General features: G+C 37.0%; 1 protein-coding gene across 1 annotated transcript in view; it reads left to right on the forward strand.

The window, feature by feature from the left end:
- The window catches only part of LOC134747931 (uncharacterized), a 290,299-nt gene that overhangs the window by 264,552 nt on the left and 5,293 nt on the right, over window positions 1–20,454 (forward strand). The window contains exons 5-7 of the mRNA XM_063682609.1: window positions 11,994–12,100; window positions 18,781–18,885; window positions 19,673–19,766. Coding sequence (XP_063538679.1) covers window positions 11,994–12,100; window positions 18,781–18,885; window positions 19,673–19,766 — 306 coding nt within the window. The remainder of the gene's footprint in view (window positions 1–11,993; window positions 12,101–18,780; window positions 18,886–19,672; window positions 19,767–20,454) is intronic.

Consider the following 20,454-nt stretch of genomic DNA (forward strand, 5'->3'; position numbering starts at 1 on the left):
GAGTGGCGATAAATTAAAACACGACCGCAGGGAGTGTTTTACATCGACACGAGTTGCGAATTACGTATTCGCACGTGTATCGTACAACGTTTTACAGTACATATGGCCCTTTAAACTTTCGACATATGCACGAAAAGTGCTCTTTTACGCACTAGTGCGAGAAAGTACCACCATATGTACTGTAAAAATACATGCATACATAGTTAATTGGGTTTTTTAAAATACCAAGTCGTTGGTGACATTGACAAACAAGCAGGCGTAGCTGGAGCGTGTGTAAATGAATATACCTAGTGTATCTTAGGAACATTCCTGTTATTTGTGGTACAGGAAAGTTCCTACGTACGAGTACGTACCAACATAAAATACGGAATTGTCAGGAATTGATTGACTGTCAGTACTATGAATGATTCAGTAGAAACCTGTAAAACCTGTAAATAAATCATTCTTATTCTTCATACCTATAGATATCTTTTTTTGCATGTCTTAGTTACGGCAACAGGATCTCAGAATATTAGATATCCTATTTAAAACTATTAGTCCGACTACTAGGTCGAAAATGCTGTTAATAAAGACATCGGGATTTTTTTCAAAACTAACCTATTTAAAATAATGGTATCTTCTTTCTTTAACTCGACTACTTTTCCACGAAAATTTTACGAGATTACCGATCAGATCAGATCGCAATAATGCTAAGCTCAAAACTCGAGAGCTAATAAAAATACATATCGGTTTTCACAGTCACTTTTTTTATAGGAACTTATTGAAATACCTACCATAAATCAATATGCCCGCCACGGATCACTTAAATAGCTTAGACATCGAGTTACGGCTCGATTCCGATAGCCGAGGCGATCCTGTTTTTGCCTGCGCCTGTTTATTTAAAAAACTTGTCGGCGACATCGGGCTTTCATTAGCGTTTTATTAATATTCTTAAAACGGATCGGTCAAATTACCCCCGCTAGATGGAGCGCTTTTTGCGGCGGGCCTAATTGCGATCTCGGTGTCGCTAATTGAACGGTTAGCTCTACTTATCGAGTAATGCGAGAGGACTTATGTTCACGACCAATTTTGCAGTAATGCGTCTTTTTTCTTTTTATCAACTGGGTAACATGGTCTTCTTGTCGAGCCAATCGCTGCGAAATACCAGTATGAAGTGCACTTTTTGATTAAGCGTAGTGGTTATAGTCTCTAGGTCTCGTTATATTGGACTACTTAAGACAAATGCTCTGTAGCCGATTATGATAATAGACCAATATCCTAACTAGTTCCAAAAAAGAGTATGTTAGTGCTAATTTTGTGGTGATATTCGGTAGTAGTTCAGCATGTTTGCTGAGCAATTACGCGGTTTATTGCGTCTGTTTGCTTTTTCTAACGCATGCAGAATAATAATGTGGCCTTGGGCTTAGTGACTTCCCATGTTTAGACTGGGATAGTGGGTATTTTTAGGACAGAAACATATAACTAGCATTACTTCAACTTATAGCTAGAAATAACCGAGAAAAATCGAAGTTCTAAAAGCCGAAAAGTACTAACATATTATCTTCAACTGTTTTAGGTCTACTTAAAACAAGAGTTTGAATATCTCAATGAACTGATTTTTCGGTTTCGTCGTCAATTCTTTTGAAGTAAAGAGGTAGGTAACTAATCTTTAGCCAGTTAGTTAATAAAACCTAAAGAGGAAACCTTTATACCTAATATACTAAAGCAAATTCTATTAAAATTGTATACGGTTTCATGTACCTAACGGGTAATATCATTAAATATTTTCATTGTTTATTGTCGTCTAGTATCCTTATTGAGCCTAATGTGAGATAACCTTAGACTCCTTAGAGGATATCTGTAATTTTCTGTACAAAACAGTCTGCTGATTTTTGCGGGGAGGGGCACGTCAAATGTATCCGTAACGAACGTTAAAATAGCCATGTCAGATAAACGTCAGTCCATACATTGTGTATGACTATGACCATTGGCCGCCTGTTTTCGGCAGAGGGGAACGCCTGTTAATGGCTACGCCGTTTGGTTTTATCCTCTAAGGAGATAACAGTCTCCAACGGCCAACTACAAAGAGGTAGGTAAGTGTGAAGGGGCTTATTCAACCGTCTTACTTTATAACTCGAAAAAATATAAATGCCAAAGTCATAAACATACCACGACGTTAATTATGTAAATAGGTTTTTTAGAACTGTTAAACGACGACTGTTAATGCGTTATTAATAACAATACAGCGTAAGTTATAATAACATTAGTAAGTAAAAGGAAGTTAATAAACACAATAATTAAATAAAACCAACTTCGTATTAACATATGTTTGCCCTGAAAAGGACCCGAGTGCACGTTCTAATAATCTTGGAAAAAGGGTCTTATTGCATGGTGCAGTAAGGCTCTTTTACTAGAGGTCACAAAAAAAAATTAAAATAAAAATCGCGGTAAAATGGCCCTCGGCTCCTGCTGTTTACATCGTGCCTGCCAAAACGCAAACGTACTACATATTTTACAGGTTTATGACAGAAACGCAGTAAAAACGCCATTATTGTCTATAATGTGTTGGCCAGTTATTCATAGGAACGTTTTTACTTAAAGATCCACACTAGCTACTTAACCCAACCCGGTTTTTTTAATAGATAGTGATTCAAGAGGAGGAGGAGGATCAGAGAGGAGGTTTATACAGGGTGACCTTAGCCATTGGACAAACCCTGTAATCCCACGTAGGGTTACTTCTCAGGAATGCTCTAACGTTAATATTTTTTTAATTAGAACAAAAGATATAAAAAAAATCAAACAAAAATTAATTCCAATGATCGACAACAAAAAGAAACATGCTGTATTAATCATTGGCAGTAATTTTGACAAATTGTTCGAAAATGTGCAGGCAATGATGACATTTATCATAAGTCAGAGTCTTATTAATGTCATAACTAAAAAAGATAATCAATAAGGTCGAAGAAGGTTTCATACTATATGTGGTTGTATGTGTTAATACCTCAGGAACTATTAACACATACAGGCTGCTCCAAAGTAAAAAAATCGTAATTTGTTAATTTCTTCGTAACCGCTACACCGGTTGTTATGATACTTGGTATACTGATTCTAAATACCCTAATGCATATGTACATTGCGGCTTTGTCCAATGGCTAAGGACACCCTGTATGTATAATTTGTAAAGGTTTTGTGTAAATTAGTTGAACTACCCGTGCGAAGCCGGGGCGGATCGCTAGTTCAATAATAAAGCATATTGCTGCCAAAAATTTAATATGACGAGGTCATCGCGCTAGCACTGCGGGATTAAAAGATCGCAGACAGAAAACAACGAACACCAGCGCGGGCAGTTCGTCACTTGAACGAATAAAACTTTTAATAGGTACTTGGTTGATTCTCAGTCTTTTGATGTTTACTTGATTGAAACGCGATTGCAGCTTATCGGAAAGGCGTGCGACTTCCAAAATGGAGATCATGAGATCAAACCCCGGCTGGCATCGTTGAGTTTCTTGAATCTTTTGTACGAAATATCACTTGATATTTAGCAGTCGCCGGTAAAACGCTCGGAAGATTGTGACGATTTGATTGTTTCTAACGGAAATATAACAGCATTTCGAACGCTGATTGTCCACTCATGATCACGAATAACTTTTTAATGATTAATTTACTTTTGAAAATCAGAATCCATTTCTCGGTACATCAATTCATGTTTTACCGACCTTATTTGAATTAAAAGTGATGCTTATTATACGATACGATACGGCCAGTATTAAAGGTTTTACAACACTCACTGAGAATGAAAATCACCCACTTGTACTGTCCACGGTTACAATTACAATGGAACCGGTAAATAAATAAATAAGTGCAAAAAGCGGTTTCAGAAATAGCCCCCCTCAGTAGGCAGCTGCAACTCAAGGCAAACCGCCCGCTTCTTTTTAGGCCACGGTTTGCCACGCAAATTAGGTTTTTTTATTATTATTTTGCTATCAAAACCAAAGAACTGATTGATAGACTTATAGTATCTGCATCACATTAATAAGATTCTTTAATCTTATACAAAACATGAATGTGGCTTGAGTGGCTCGAAGAGGTGTCTACAACAATGATGCAAAAAGTGTTTTCATGAAGACAAACAGTCTTTTTATTTACCTGTCTGTTAAAAAAGCTCGGCCTCGGCCTAGTCTAAAGTTTCAACTGTTTCAATGATCACTCGATTCGAATTTCGAACTTTTCGAAGTCTTCATTTGTCTTTGCGAGGAAAGTCGCCTGAAAAACCCTATTGGAGTTGTTATTTGTTTGCTTTTTTGAACATTGTTTTAATATTCTAAGTTTTTATTTACCAGATAGGATGACTACATGAATACAAGTACACATTTTGAATTTGCGAAATAACTAGTTATTTCTTAGAAATTGGTCATGATAGATTTTTATTCTTCTGGAAACCATCATATATGATGACACAATTTAGAATAAGCAAAAAGCAAGCGAAGAACTGGATTTATGAAGACAATATGCTGTCACGAAAAACCAAGGAACACGACAGTAAATTGAGTAAAGTTAAGCGACATTCGTGTAAACAAGTGGCCGAAGCGTAACTTCATAAATTATTAGGGCAACATTCACGATAATTTCGTGAGTGTTTTATTAATGAAGTGCCCTTAAAATTCAACCAACGAACGCTTTTAACGGGCCTTATTTCATGCTTTCTTTACCTAAGCCGTATCTGGATAACAAGATCCTTGTAAATTTAACTTCAATGAAATCAAATTACAGTTCATATTTAGATGACGATTGAAGAAACAGCTTGAGAGTCGATTTGTATCAATATCAATGCACCTGCTACTGTTTCTGTGTTATCTCCGAGAAATAAAACATAAAAAAACCCGGACAACTGCGAGTCGGACTCGCCCACTGAGGGTTCCGTACTTTTTAGTATTTTTTGTTATAGCGGCAACAGAAATACATCATCTGTGAAAATGTCAACTGTCTAGCTATCACGGTTCAGGAGATACAGCCTGGTGACAGACAGACGGACAGAGGAGTCTTAGTAATAGGTTCCCGTTTTTACGGGGACGGAACCCTAATAAGCTATCACTGTCTATCACGGTTATCTCCACATAAGCAATTAAGCATCTCTCTTCTAACATATCGCGTATTTTATAAATAGCTTTACCTTGAGGATTGTTATCACATCCAGACGCGAAGATCATATACTTATCGACTTATTAAATTAGTGTATGTTCTTTATCATAATTGATTTAAATGATGTAAAAGATAAACATAGAAGTAATATGTACAAGTACAAGATACGGTCCATAAACAAACTGAATATTTATTTTAGCTACTGAATATTTATTCCATCACATCACTTACCAGGCGAACAAGAACTAGTGACACTAATGTGGTATTTAATTACACAAAGTTATTACGGATCTCAAAGTCACGTTACTCTGGTTCGCATGAGAATTCGACTCACTCGAGCTTTCACAACCAATGATAATATATCGCCTCTATTGTAGCCATAATATATAACTTTTTATCGTTAAACATCTGACAAAATCCGCACAGGAGCTCAAGAGTTATGAAGCGAGCAGCTAGATTTATTATATATCAAGTTAAATTCAAGGAAGGAAAACGGATAAAATAATTGTCAGTTAAAACGGGACCGGCAACCAATTACCGATGCCCTTTAAACAATTTAAACCCGAGATTAAGATGGTATTTCACGATATACGACCGTATTGTTCGCAATCGATATCGCTTATTAATATGCAAATGATAAATAACGAACAAGTGATTGCGAATTTGTTATTTATGGCGCACTGATGTGTGATTGGAATGTAAATTCTTGTCTTTGATATTGTTATAAATCTTGTGCTTAGTCTAGTTACCTTTAAACGCGTTTTAGTCACCCCGTTCCTCTGACCATATTTAAGAAGATTTTTTTCGTTTTAACCTTATTTCATGATCATGATAAGAAATCCTATGTACAGTCAGCAATACTATTAGCTTACAACCCTTCCATATAAATTTCTATACAGGGAGGGGGGGGAGGTACCTTTTCTCTGCAGCTGACTGTACATTGTACTTCTAAAGGTATCCTACTTTTTAGGGTTCCGTACCCAAAGTGTAAAAATGGGACCCTATTACTAAGACTCCACTCCACTGTCCGTCTATCTGTCACCAGGCCCTATTTCATGAACCGCGATATCTAGACAGTTGAAATTTTCACAGATGATGTATATCTGTTGCCGCTATGACAACAAATCCTAAAAACAGAATAAAATAGATATTTTAGTGGGGCTCCCATACAACAAACGTGATTTTTTGCCGTTTTTGCGTAATGGTACGGAACCCTTCGTGCGCGAGTCCGACTTGCACTGGGCCGGTTTTTATAGACTTTTGTAGGTTGTTGCGCTTGACCTCCTCTACGGTCTCATTTATCGCGTGATAAAAGATATAAAAAATTACACTTTCTAATGGTATACCTTTTCTGACCAACGCAGTTCATAAACTCATAATGTTCTAAATATATACCTATATAACATTATTAAGAGAAATGTGACCTTTTACGAGTCTGACATGAAATAAGTCCTACTTAACGCTACAAATTGAAGCTTGAATATTTTTTTCTGTTAATTTGTACGCCTAATTACATTATATTTACAGAAGCTGAACATTAAAAACAAATAAACCATTTTAACAAACAATTACGGTTAGTAGTGAAAAATACAGAGGCTGAGGAAAAACCTAACCAGTGGGAGACCAAGAGTGCCGGCTCCGCTTTCTCTGTACTGTACCTACGACGTACCTAGTTAATGGTTTTTTTTTTGGTAGGAAAACTTACAGCTGGCTAGAGTAACAAGTTAGGTAATTACATATAAACAGTAAGCCAATTACAAGTTCCCACAGGTAGACAATAGGTATTATAACAAATTACTGTAACTGTACCTGTAAGTAGGTATTTTAGTTATTTTGTACGCTTAGAATATAATTATGACGATGAATAGGTATCAATATATCACATACGTACTTGGAATTTTTCTTTTTTCAATATTTTACACTTGTTCCCTGCGCTGAACGCGCTTGTCGACTAATCCCAAGAATTAGCGTGGGCCTAGTTTTAACGTAAGCGATTGCTATCTGACATTCCAACCCAGAGGGGAAATTAGGCCTTATTGGGATTGGCCCGGTTTCCTCACGATGTTTTCCTTTACCGAAAAGCGTCAATAAATATCGTGCATAAGTTCCGAAAAATTCAATGATAAGAGCAGTAAGAGCCGGGGTTTAGAAAAGTTAGCGCTGAAGTAGGTAATATGTACCTGTTCGTATTAAAAAAAATACCCATTTTATTTATCGAATACTCGTATTATCAATTAATCAAATTAATGTTTTTTATTGTCAATTAAGTGTAAGACATGACATACCCGTGTACACATACATACTCGTTTTCACTTAGCATCAATTATGTCTTTTAATCGAGCTTCTATGACAATACAATAATCTTTATTGTATTGTTACATTAGTTGGATTTGAATAATAATAACTAACATTATGCATGAGTGGTTCTGATTGCCAGTGTACTACTATCTGCCAGTGTACTACTAATAATCTTTATTGTATTGTTACATTAGTTGGATTTGAATAATAATAACTAACATTATGCATGAGTGGTTCTGATTGCCAGTGTACTACTATCTGATGCATAAATAAAGAACATAAATGCTATTAGTATTCTAATCGAATGGTGTAAGAAGTTGTGTATAATAAATCCGGCAAATTAAATATTGTATACTAGTGCCAAAGATCCTTTGATTGTGTAACATTTTTAGGGTTCCGCACCCAAAGGGTGAAAGTGGGACCCTATCCTTTCCCTATCCTTTTTGTGTAATATATTATATGTTTATCCTATTAATTTTGTATGTATTTATATCCTTTATCTTTCTGGTACCTTGTTGTACATTTTGCTACATTTGTCACCCTCTTTTCACTTTCTCGTCTCATCTACTCAAAGGTTAACTGGAAGAGATCCCTCAAAGGGATAAGTTCGCCTTTGTACATCTTATTATTTGTACAATGTAATTTTTAATGTGTATATTTGTACAATAAAGAGTTTACTACTACTACTACTACTACAAAGGGTAAAAACGGGACCCTATTACTAAGACTCCGCTGTCCGTCTGTCCGTCTGTCTGTCTGTCACCAGGCCGTATCTCATGAACCGTGATAGCTAGACAGTTGAAATTTTCACAGATGATGTATTTCTGTTGCCGCTATAACAACAAATACTAAAAACAAAATAATATAAATATTTAAATGGGGCTCCCATACAACAAACGTGATTTTTTTGCTGTTTTTTCCGTAATGGTACGGAACCCTTCGTGCGCGAGTCCGACTCGCACTTGGCCGGTTTTTAAGACAAATTCGGCCTCGAATTTGACAGGTGATGAAGAAGACGTTGTATACAACTCCGTACATTATGGAGTAACTCTGGTTGTCATTGTCAAAAGTTGACGTTTAATAATTCATTTACGACAAAACATATGGCGCAGTACAGCGCCGCCTGGTTTGGCTGTTAAGAGCCCTCTCCTCGGCAAGCTCGGCCGAATTGCACCTTCCCTTACAAACGTAGTTCCGCTCTCATTTTAAAACATGAGGTATATCTGAAGTTAGTTTATATAGCTCCAGTTCATAAAACAAACGAAATAGAGCAAAAACAAGTTTTGTATGAAAAACTTAAATTCGCTGTATTTTTTTAACTATGGTAACAACAATTCATTTACGACAAAACATATGGCGCAGTACAGCGCCGCCTGGTTTGGCTGTTAAGAGCCCTCTCCTCGGCAAGCTCGGCCGAATTGCACCTTCCCTTACAAACGTAGTTCCGCTCTCATTTTAAAACATGAGGTAGGTCTGAAGTTAGTTTATATAGCTCCAGTTCATAAAACAAACGAAATAGAGCAAAAACAAGTTTTGTATGAAAAACTTAAATTCGCTGTATTTTTTTAACTATGGTAACAACAATTCATTTACGACAAAACATATGGCGCAGTACAGCGAGGTATATCTGAAGTTAGTTTATATAGCTCCAGTTCATAAAACAAACGAAATAGAGCAAAAACAAGTTTTGTATGAAAAACTTAAATTCGCTGTATTTTTTTAACTATGGTAACAACAATTCATTTACGACAAAACATATGGCGCAGTACAGCGCCGCCTGGTTTGGCTGTTAAGAGCCCTCTCCTCGGCAAGCTCGGCCGAATTGCACCTTCCCTTACAAACGTAGTTCCGCTCTCATTTTAAAACATGAGGTAGGTCTGAAGTTAGTTTATATAGCTCCAGTTCATAAAACAAACGAAATAGAGCAAAAACAAGTTTTGTATGAAAAACTTAAATTCGCTGTATTTTTTTAACTATGGTAACAACAATTCATTTACGACAAAACATATGGCGCAGTACAGCGCCGCCTGGTTTGGCTGTTAAGAGCCCTCTCCTCGGCAAGCTCGGCCGAATTGCACCTTCCCTTACAAACGTAGTTCCGCTCTCATTTTAAAACATGAGGTAGGTCTGAAGTTAGTTTATATAGCTCCAGTTCATAAAACAAACGAAATAGAGCAAAAACAAGTTTTGTATGAAAAACTTAAATTCGCTGTATTTTTTTAACTATGGTAACAACAATTCATTTACGACAAAACATATGGCGCAGTACAGCGCCGCCTGGTTTGGCTGTTAAGAGCCCTCTCCTCGGCAAGCTCGGCCGAATTGCACCTTCCCTTACAAACGTAGTTCCGCTCTCATTTTAAAACATGAGGTAGGTCTGAAGTTAGTTTATATAGCTCCAGTTCATAAAACAAACGAAATAGAGCAAAAACAAGTTTTGTATGAAAAACTTAAATTCGCTGTATTTTTTTAACTATGGTAACAACAATTCATTTACGACAAAACATATGGCGCAGTACAGCGCCGCCTGGTTTGGCTGTTAAGAGCCCTCTCCTCGGCAAGCTCGGCCGAATTGCACCTTCCCTTACAAACGTAGTTCCGCTCTCATTTTAAAACATGAGGTAGGTCTGAAGTTAGTTTATATAGCTCCAGTTCATAAAACAAACGAAATAGAGCAAAAACAAGTTTTGTATGAAAAACTTAAATTCGCTGTATTTTTTTAACTATGGTATCTGAAGCTACATAAACTAATTTCAGACATAGATATACCTTATCCTATTGCAAGTACAAAGTTTTAGACCAATCTAGCTAGTCGTTTTAAAATGAGAGCGGAAGCGGAACTACATACGTTTGTTTTTTTTTTCTTAGCGCCGGTTGCACCAACCACAGGTGACTGACTGATCACCGTCACTCAGCAGTGAACTATGAATCATGCCATACAATAAAATTTAGCGCACACTTTTACGGTGACATACGGCTTGGTGCAATCTTTGCATTATACATCCACACTGTTATAGTTGAAAATGTTAGGTTGGCAACAATACTCACACGTATAAAAACCGGGTCAAACAACCGAAAACAGCTCGTTTCGAGCGGAAGTGGTTCTGACCGCAAACTTTTATCTAGTGCGGACTATTACTGAACACGGCACCGTATCGCCAACCACCGCATCCGCGCAACGCGCAGCAGTTGTCGGCGTGACGGTACAACTTATATTACTTACAAACAAAGGGACTGAGGTTTTGAGTGAGACACGGCTTTAGCACAAACAAAAGTTCTTATGGGTTTATAAGGTAGAAGTTATATCCTACCTACAGAAATCGATTTAACTGATAAAACCTTCTGAATAGTTTTATAATATCAGTTCGAAATGCTTTTGCTGATGCTGGTGCTTTGAGTAAAAGAAAGGCTTAATGACACAGTACCTACATTTCGGGATTTCACATATAGGTAGGTGACACGTAATGGGTAATCTTAGGCTAGGTCCACACGGTGTTATTTTTTCCCGTATACAGTATAAGGGAATTTTATCGAATACCGTAATGTCAGTAAAATTTGTATGGTAACGTTCAAAATCGTTCACACGGCGTCTATGCGGGAAAGCCGTCTAGCAGTGTGAACGATTTTGAACGTTGCCATACAAATATTGCTGTCACTACGGTATTCGATAATGCGGGAATAATTAATGCCGTGTGAACCTAGCCTTACGTTGTTAGTAAAAATAAAATGACTCCTCGTGCCAAAGAAAATAATAACGATACACGCGAATTAAATACAAAAGAATCCTTAATTTATTCTCATTTTGACATCGCTGCCGCGCATTTTGCTCGCATCAATAAAATCAAAATGAGAAAAAATTAAAATCAAGTTATTAAGTTCGAATGCCGTTGTTTTGATCTTTGCATAAGAAGCAACATAAAACTAAGTTTATTATAACAACTCAAGAAACCGTATCGCTAACCGCATCCAACGGAAGGGAAGTTTGGAACAGGAGACATTCTTTGTTAGAAATTGCAAAGATGCTCGAAGTTTTTAATTTTAAACACAGTCAAAACGAAAATAGCCAAGTTTAAGTTTAAATGCGTTACTTGCATATGATGTAGACTTTACTAGCGTCTTTGAACCAAAGTTAGAACTAAAGTTTGCATACATTCCAGAAGACCTTTTAAATCGTTTTCTGATATCTCCGATTTTGTCTTTGTCGTCTTATAAATAAATCTTATTAAGGTTTAAATATCAGTGGAAAACAGACATACCTAATTAAGGCATATGGCAGTAAAAGCTATCACGATTGACGTGGTGCTGAAACCCAGGGAAAGGTAGAGACAGGCGAAACGCTCTTTTAAAAATATATCTCAATACAATAATCATATCATAAAGATTTACAGCATTACTTACTCATAAAATACATATTTGTCAAATGTAACAAATCGTTTGTCATCCCTCCCCGTCATGTTTGTTAGAAAGAGAGAGAGAGTTTTATAGAGATTTGCTAAGTTGTATGATTAAGTGGCTTAGATATGTAAATATCTCTTACGTTGTTCATGTAATTAAAGAGTATATCTGTTTGTCCTCAGGATACTACCAGCCGGCCGGACCGCTGATCAAGGAAGCTGCCGGCGACACAGAGCGCGCGCTCGCGCGGTACCACCCCCCGCCGCATTACCACGCTCCGCACCCACCGGTAAGTTAAATAAAAGAGTCAGGTTAGGTTAGGTTAGGGTAATACCGCAGTCTTGGGACTTTTAAATCATTAAAAAGCCTGCGATTGGCTACTTTTGATTTGGTGGTAGGATGGTTTGAAACTCGTAGTTAAGCCCTTTTTTTTAACGTTGGGGAAATGCGTTTACGCAGGCCACCTGGCTCGGGGCAACCAGGGCTATAACCGCGAAAATCGAAGTTCGCAAATTGCGGGCATTTTTCTCTGTCACTCTAATTACGCCTTCATTGGAGTATAAGAGAAAGATCCCCGCAATTTGCGAATTTCGGTTTTCGCGGTAGCCCCTCAGGAGCGATGACGGACTAACCAGTGGTAGGACTATCGTCTAAAACCACCAACGAATGCCGACCCCGCCTTGTAACAGGAGCGCCGCAGGATCACTATCAGCATTCGACTAAGTACAACGTAGTTAGAGCACTAAAACTCGTACTAAACGAAGAATATTCTTGACGTGATGAGAGCCCTGCGCATCCGCTCCAATCAAGTACAGTCGACTACAAAGAGATGTATACACTTTTTTACTTTATTACAATACAGTAAAGTGAAAAAGGGGATACATCTCTTTGTAGTGGACTGTACAATACACCAACCACATCGCTATGGAGGGGACAGTAGGACATCTCGAAACTACTTCGAAATAGTTTCGATTTAATTTATTGAAATAAAGCCACGGCCCAAGATTTCAAATGTAACAAACTGAAAAAGTGGTCAAACTGGATGATGTCAGCTAGCAAATGATTTTTATTAAACCCACAATAAATATTTTACATGTAGATGTGTTAAGTTAGCTTCTGTCTAAAATCCTGGTGGTCATTGTTAGCAGTTTTAGCCGCGGACACCTTTTAACCCCTTACTGCATTTAATAAACAATATTTGTTTAAATTTGAATTTTAATTGCTGTCAATAGAGTTGAATATCATATCCGCCATATATGGCTTCGTATGCGGTATAGGGTTAAGTCCACTTTATTTAAAAACGTCACGGTCACGGCACGCGGACGCGTCGTACGTCGTACAAGCCGCGCCGATCAAAGCGGCATCGTTATCTATTCCGTGTAGACACGCTCTGAGGATAATCCCTGATAAGTTGAATGCCTTCAAAGTGCCGGTTTGTCGTGCTTGTGCCCAGTGGTTTTATTAGTAAGAACTTGATTATAGTACAGTGAAATAACCCATTCCATCGGTTTGCCGCTATCACTGTCGTTTTTCGCAAGAAAGAACGGGAAAGACCATGCGCGCCAAGTGTCAATTTTGATCCAATTTTGTCGATTTATTTATTTATTTTAAAAACGTTGACTTACAATATTGAAATTCGAAAGCTGTCAAATTACTATTTAAGATTGTTTTTTTTTGTTTATAGTGTCACATAATAAATAACCGAGTAAAGTTTGATTAAAAGTCCGAGTTACAGGTTACTTTGGGCATTAATTATATCGAGCGAAGTGTCATAATTCGTGTATCGGAAGCTGTGTTATTAAATATAATATAATCAAGACCTACATATATTTTTTCCACGTTTACGAATATTAACGTCTCTTAGAAAAATATGATCATATAAAGAGATTTTTCGCCTTCTGGCTCAGGGAACGGCCTTAATTAATACTTACATAAAACATTAGTGCAACCAAATCCGTCTACGTTAAATGTTAATATTCCCACGCAACTACATACTCGTAACTGTCGTATGCGCTTAATCGAGCCTAAAAAAAACCTGTACTTACAGTAACACTCCTTTCTTGAAGAACCTCATACTGTAGTCCCTTGAGAAAACATCGACGGGGAGTTATTTAAAACTCCTCATGAAAACTTACCTATAACATTGGCAAAAAGGCATAACTAAAACGCAGCTGAGACCTTGAAATTGACTAGCGGTCGTAAGTTCATAGCATACGTCATAGCCGTGGTGACGTCACACACGCCGCCTACACAATATGAGCTCTACTGTGACGTCTGTCACGTGTGCACCTAGCACCGTGCACCGTAATAGGCAAGCTTTTCATTGACGTCACAATGCGACGTATAAATGCAGTATCAGTTAACATGGACAAAAAATTGTTCGGATGGTGTGAAATTCAATATTGTGCATTGATGAATCTGCACTTCTGCATCGATCATAAATTTTTTAACCGACTTCAAAAAAGGAGAAGGTTATCAATTCGACCGAATTTTATTTTTTATTTGTTTTATGTTCCATTTTAGTTTCGGGCAAAACATTTACAACACAAAATCTTACCGAGTACAACTAGTACAATTACTGCCAAAGTACATACAAAACTAAGTAGCTTCTAATAAATCAATCAATTATTACCTAATACAGGATGGCCCAAAAATACGTTGACAAATAATATTTAGAAATGTATTTCCTACGTCTATACGTCTTTTTCAAAATGTAATTAAAAATTAAAACTATAATAATATAACTAAAACAAAACATAACATCTTCAAAATGTAACGATATAGCTTTGATAAACAAACGCAAACGTGTTAATTTTTTTAACAATATGCCTCAATAAAAATAAAATAAAAGAAACATCGTATTTTTTAACTCTCAACACTATGTATGGATATTTTCATGAAAAGTGACACGTTTTCGCTGCGGCAATCTAGTATCTCTAGCATAAAAACAAATTATATATTCTTAATTTATTGAAATACTTGGGATAAATGTAAGTGATATGATATGCTTTAGTCAAATGGTATGGCCTCAAAATACCATAACCGTTTATCGGAATCGTTAAAACCATTATTGATAAAGCTATAACACATAAACAACAACTTTATAAGTACCTACACTAGCTGTTTATGATTATTGTTATTGAGATTACTTGAAACCAGTATTAAAACTCAAGAAAGTACACCATAAAAGTGAGAGCGCACTATTCGCCAACAAACTGTCTTCAGTTTAATGTATACCTATTCCTGTTTTTTTTTTAATAAGTAAATAAAAAAAACGTTTAACGTTTAACTATTACTTTCAGACATTCAATAAGAAGATAGTTATAGTTATTTGTTTTACAAGGGGGCAAAGTTGTTGTTTTACCGCTCGTGCTGATACATTAGCGGCAAAAAAACCGGCCAAGTGCGAGTCGGACTCGCGCACCAAGGGTTCCGTACTTTTTAGTATTTGTTGTTATAGCGGCAACAGAAATACATCATCTGTGAAAATTTCAACTGTCTAGCTATCACGGTTCATGAGATACAGCCTGGTGACAGACAGATGGACAGACGGACAGCAGTCTTAGTAATAGGGTCCCGTTTTTACCCTTTGGGTACGGAACCCTAAAAATCTATCATATTCCTATTTCCTATTTTCTTGCAGGCATTAATTCGAAATTCCGTGAAATTAGACTTTATATCATGTAAACAATGATTGTATCATCATCACGATCATATATCGCCTACGTCCCACTGCACGTGGCAACATAGGCGGCCACGTTAGCACAAATCATGTTATGTTATGTTATGTTATAAATATTAAATTTCTTATTTGAAAACACTCAAAAGCTAATCTTACCAACAATAAAACCTAGTTGGAACGCTTTTTCGACCTCGTTAACCTCTGGTTTGAAAATAAAATCGAATCATTACTTACTTTACTATTTAATACCCACTGGGCTACCGCGAAAACTCGGGCAAACTAATTATTTTAAAAATGTACCCTAATTTGATCGAATTGTCCTTTTCATATGCCCCTATATATATATTGTAAATTTCATCAAAATCGCTAGAGCCGTTTTTGAGAAAATACCAAAATAAATATGTAAATGTACCTGAAAAAATATGATAGATTATTTTCCGCTACTGTATTGATTTGATACCCGATCAAGCGAAAGATTCCAAAACTGAACTACGAGCGTAGCCAGTGGTTCGAAAAATGGAATCTTGAGCGTTTCGAGCGTTTCAAAGCACGAGGGTTAAACTAATTTTGCCCCCGAGTGAAACACAAAAATTTTCACCACACCAACTCGAAGAAAATATTAACTAAGGCCAGGATTACACTTGTAAGTTTTACTTACGTAAGTAGGGACAAAGCTATTTGCTAGAATGAGATAACGACATTCATATCTCATTCTGTAGTATAGCTGTGTCCCTACTTACGTAAGTAAAACTTACAAGTGTAATCCTGGCCTAAGATATCAAACAAAATCAAACCAAATCAAATCCAAATGAACGTCATTAAGTATTTATCATTCTAACTAAATCATCATTTAAAAGTCAACTCCCCCAGCCAACATAAGGAAACAACTCAAAATCTGCATCTGATTACTTTGTCCCACATGTGGATAAAATGCAACTCTCATTAGTTTTTGAACAATCAAAAGAGCCTTAACCAGCCACCAGGTGTGGTGAAATATAAATTGCTTTAAATAAAATACTCGTAACATTTTGTCTACATAATCATATTAGGTACTTATTTAAATAGGTATATCATTTGATTTGTCGAGATATTTTTTCTTAAATCGCCCGAGATTAATAAAACCTTTCAAGATAATTGTGAGATAAATCTAAATTAATGATGTTGTGTTAAAAAAAACATTAGGTAATTGACACATCGGAGAAAAAATTTAAAACAAGGATCTTATTCTCAGGTTCCCCTTATTACATACCTACAGATAAAACCTTCCTTTAAGTTATTTTTACTCGTATTTATTATCAAAGATGCTGTAGTAAACTAAAATAACGCGCATTGTATAGTCGATGCAAGCACGTAATGTGAGGCATTCCTTTAGCATAACCTCACAAAATCAAGCAAACCCAGGCACCTGTTAACAAAGCGCGCTATTTATTACGAAAATGAACATTACACACTAAGCTAATTAGCGGAAAAAACGCCCGGAGCTCCCGACGGAGCCGCGACCCGTACAAATGGGGCCCAGGGGCACGTGGGGGATTAAAACGTACGGATTAATTTGTCGACACCGACTGGTGACTGCGTACGCACTGTAAATACTGTAATACCTACGCAACAGCACAAACATCATCAGTATCATGACTTCATTCAATTACTTACTAAAGTCAGGCGTGGCTCACTCCGCGATTTCGTCGCGTCGCTACAATTACTTACATGCGGCCCACAGTGGGCCCACACCAATTTTGGTGTCTAGCCATAGTAGTTTCCGCGTACCGCTACGGAACGGACGCCTGCTCGCGCTTGCGCCACCTAGCGGTCATATCTGCCGTAATAGACGCGTTTTGTTAGAGTGAATTTTCTGTACCAAGTACTATTATTTATTCTGTGCTAACGTAAACAATAATTACTAATGTTGCATACAGAAGCAGCTTGATACAGTGTAATTCTTTAGGGTCTAACCCTGGATTATAAAGATTCCATTGGGTGTAATTTGACCGACAGGCGAATTAGAACGTAACTGGCATCAAAATGACATCTAACTAAATGATGTCATTTCGTTATCGTGCATTTCGCTCGCACTTCTCCGTATATGTAATACGCGCGAGCGAGACGCACGATAACTATAAATACAATAATTCTAATGTCAGTGTTCAGTCAGCAATACTATTCGCTTAGCATTTTTGTATAAAACTTCTATACAGAGGGGGTACCTTTTCTCTGCAGCTGACTGTACGTTCGAATTGGCCTGCAATTCTCTATCTTTTGGCTGTTCGTGGTTTTCAAGTTTTTGCAAGTCAAGATACTGTATGTAGGCACTGTGAATGCTTTCAACAGTTTCGACGTACCTAATTATACTTATGTTATCGTTTACAATAAAATTAATGGTCGATATCTGGTGGTCTAATTAAATTAAACACTATTATTTGTTTGTTTGAATAGCTGCATGGAGAATATAGGATGTTATGCTGTACCTACTTTGTAAAATGTACCTACTTTGGTGTTTTAAAAAATACATTAATTAGGTATTTGCATATGAAGGGTACACGTAAAGAACATGTCTAGTCACTTTACTAACATTTTGAGCAATCGCGGTTTTAAAATTTGGAACCATGTCAGAACGTATGGTAATTCCGTGACCAGGTCTCTTTTAACTAAAAAAAAGTTGTGTTACATATATTATACTTGCGATCGAAACTTTCGGTCCTTGGTCGTCAGACACCAGAAAACTAGTAAAAGAAATTTCTACCAAACTAGTCTGGGTGTCTGGCGACCTACGAGCTGGCGCATTTTTTGCGCAGAAGCTCAGCCTCACTGTGCAGAGGGGGAACGCGGCCAGTGTCCTGGGAACAATGCCTCAGGCTAATTTAGGTTTAGATTTAGTTTAATCACTGTTATTTGTTTTTAAAATGTAAATAATCGTAATTTAAGAAAACACCGTGGTAGCAAAAGATATAATTAATAGTTCATTAGGAGCTCTACATTTTTAAGATGAAAATCTCATTTTCCGAAAAAAGTGACTAGACATGTTCATTCCGAGTACCCTTCATATAATGTAAATCTGACGTCGTTTTTCGTAATTTGTTATGTAAAGGGAATGAAGTTTTTACTAGTTACTTAAGGTAAAGGATACCGACACTGTAGGTCAACCTCATTTTTGTTGACTAAGCACTAATAATAACAAGGGTTGATTGATAGTTTTCTATTTATATCGATACGAAAATAAGAAACCTTCTTGCTACTTGCTAGCCTATGTTGAAATTTAATGTGAGATTAATTTAAGTTTATCTTTACAGGTACTTCAGCAGTATGGGCCTTACTACCCATCTGCTGATCTCTGCTATCAGTACTATAGGCCGCCGGGGCGTTACCATCTGCCGCCACCGCAGCCCGACGCACCGGTAAGTACATGTACATACACCTTTAACGGACCTTATCCTTCAAAAGTTTAAGTATTTATTTTTAAGAGAGTTGGTAATTCAGGTTTCATTAGGTTGATACAAATATTACAAATCAATCGCTCTGTGACACAGAAGAATACGACATGCTTTTTAAAGATCCCCTAAGCTAATAGGTACCGTAAAACGGAGTAGCTTTAGGAAAATTTGGGGCTACTTTGATAGTTTTAAAACGGCCACAAAATTACCATTATTCATTATTTACTGAAACTGTTCGCGTAACTAGTTAGATTACTAATATACCTATATATTGATATTCACCTACTGTAAAATATCTCGCATAAAAATATATTTATGGCTTAAAAACTAAAATTTCAAAGTCGCCCCTGCATTTGAAAGCCACCTCGTTTTACGGTACCTAACTTAAGCTTCCAATGGAATGGACACGCGGCACGCACACTACTTACTAAGACTCCTCTGTCCGTCTGTCTGTCTGTCACCAGGCTGTATCTCATGAACCGTGATAGCTAGACAGTTGACATTTTCACAGATGATGTTTTTCTGTTGCCGCTATAACAACAAATACTAAAAAGTACGGAACCCTCGGTGGGCGAGTCGAGTCTGAACTTGTCCAGTTTTTAAACAACCTTTTTTGAACTGCAATTAGTTCGATTCCATACACCTACCAATAGGATTCATTTGAAGTAGTTTACCACCTAGTACTTTTTACTAATCATAACAGTTCAAGCGTCTTAGTACTGTAAATAACATGTTTTTTTTTGTGTTTCAGATGGTGGGAGTCCCCAGCGATTCGTATCCTCCGCCACAATACTACGGCCAGCCGCCGTGCTACCAGCACTCACCACAGAGGATACCATATGTCGGTCAGTACTAAGCATTTAGCTTTACTCTACCAATATAGTGTGACGATCCGGATCCGTAAGTCTAATCATTTCAACTGAATAACGTCCACATTTAGAAAAACGAACGTTGGACGGTTTCCTACGATCTTCGTCAACATACCCCGGTAGAATGGCAATATGCCTGCTGGACATATTAGCCGCTGACTGGATACATATCCGTTTAGGTAAACATGTTCTTTCGTAAACACTGCTGATCGGTAAGTATGATGTCCTAAGACTAAATGGCATGTCTTTCTACGCATAGTAGTTAAGAGCTAAATGAACGTCGCGGTGATATTGGTGGCCTACTTAATAATTACTAACTATAGATATATGTATTCTGGGAAACTAAATTTAAGGCATTAAGATTGCTAGAAATATAATATAGATAAATTGATACACTATCAGATTGCATTTCAGTGGATGCGTCACTAGCACTTGACCAGTGAGTCATGTGCCATCCTTATCAAAGTCCGGACATGTCTGAACTCATGCAAGTGACATGTAGATTATATTATAGCTTATTTTTATCATCATTTTTTATGTTCACTCGATCTCATCAGACCGACCAGACGTAAACGGACTTCTCGTACCTAACTAATACCTATACCTATTCGTACACCGATCGTTCCTTCCTACAATGACGGGGATCTACCTTTAGTCTTTAGTC

Source organism: Cydia strobilella, chromosome 15 (genome assembly GCF_947568885.1).
Source record: "Cydia strobilella chromosome 15, ilCydStro3.1, whole genome shotgun sequence".
NCBI classification, from domain to species: Eukaryota; Metazoa; Arthropoda; class Insecta; order Lepidoptera; family Tortricidae; genus Cydia; species Cydia strobilella.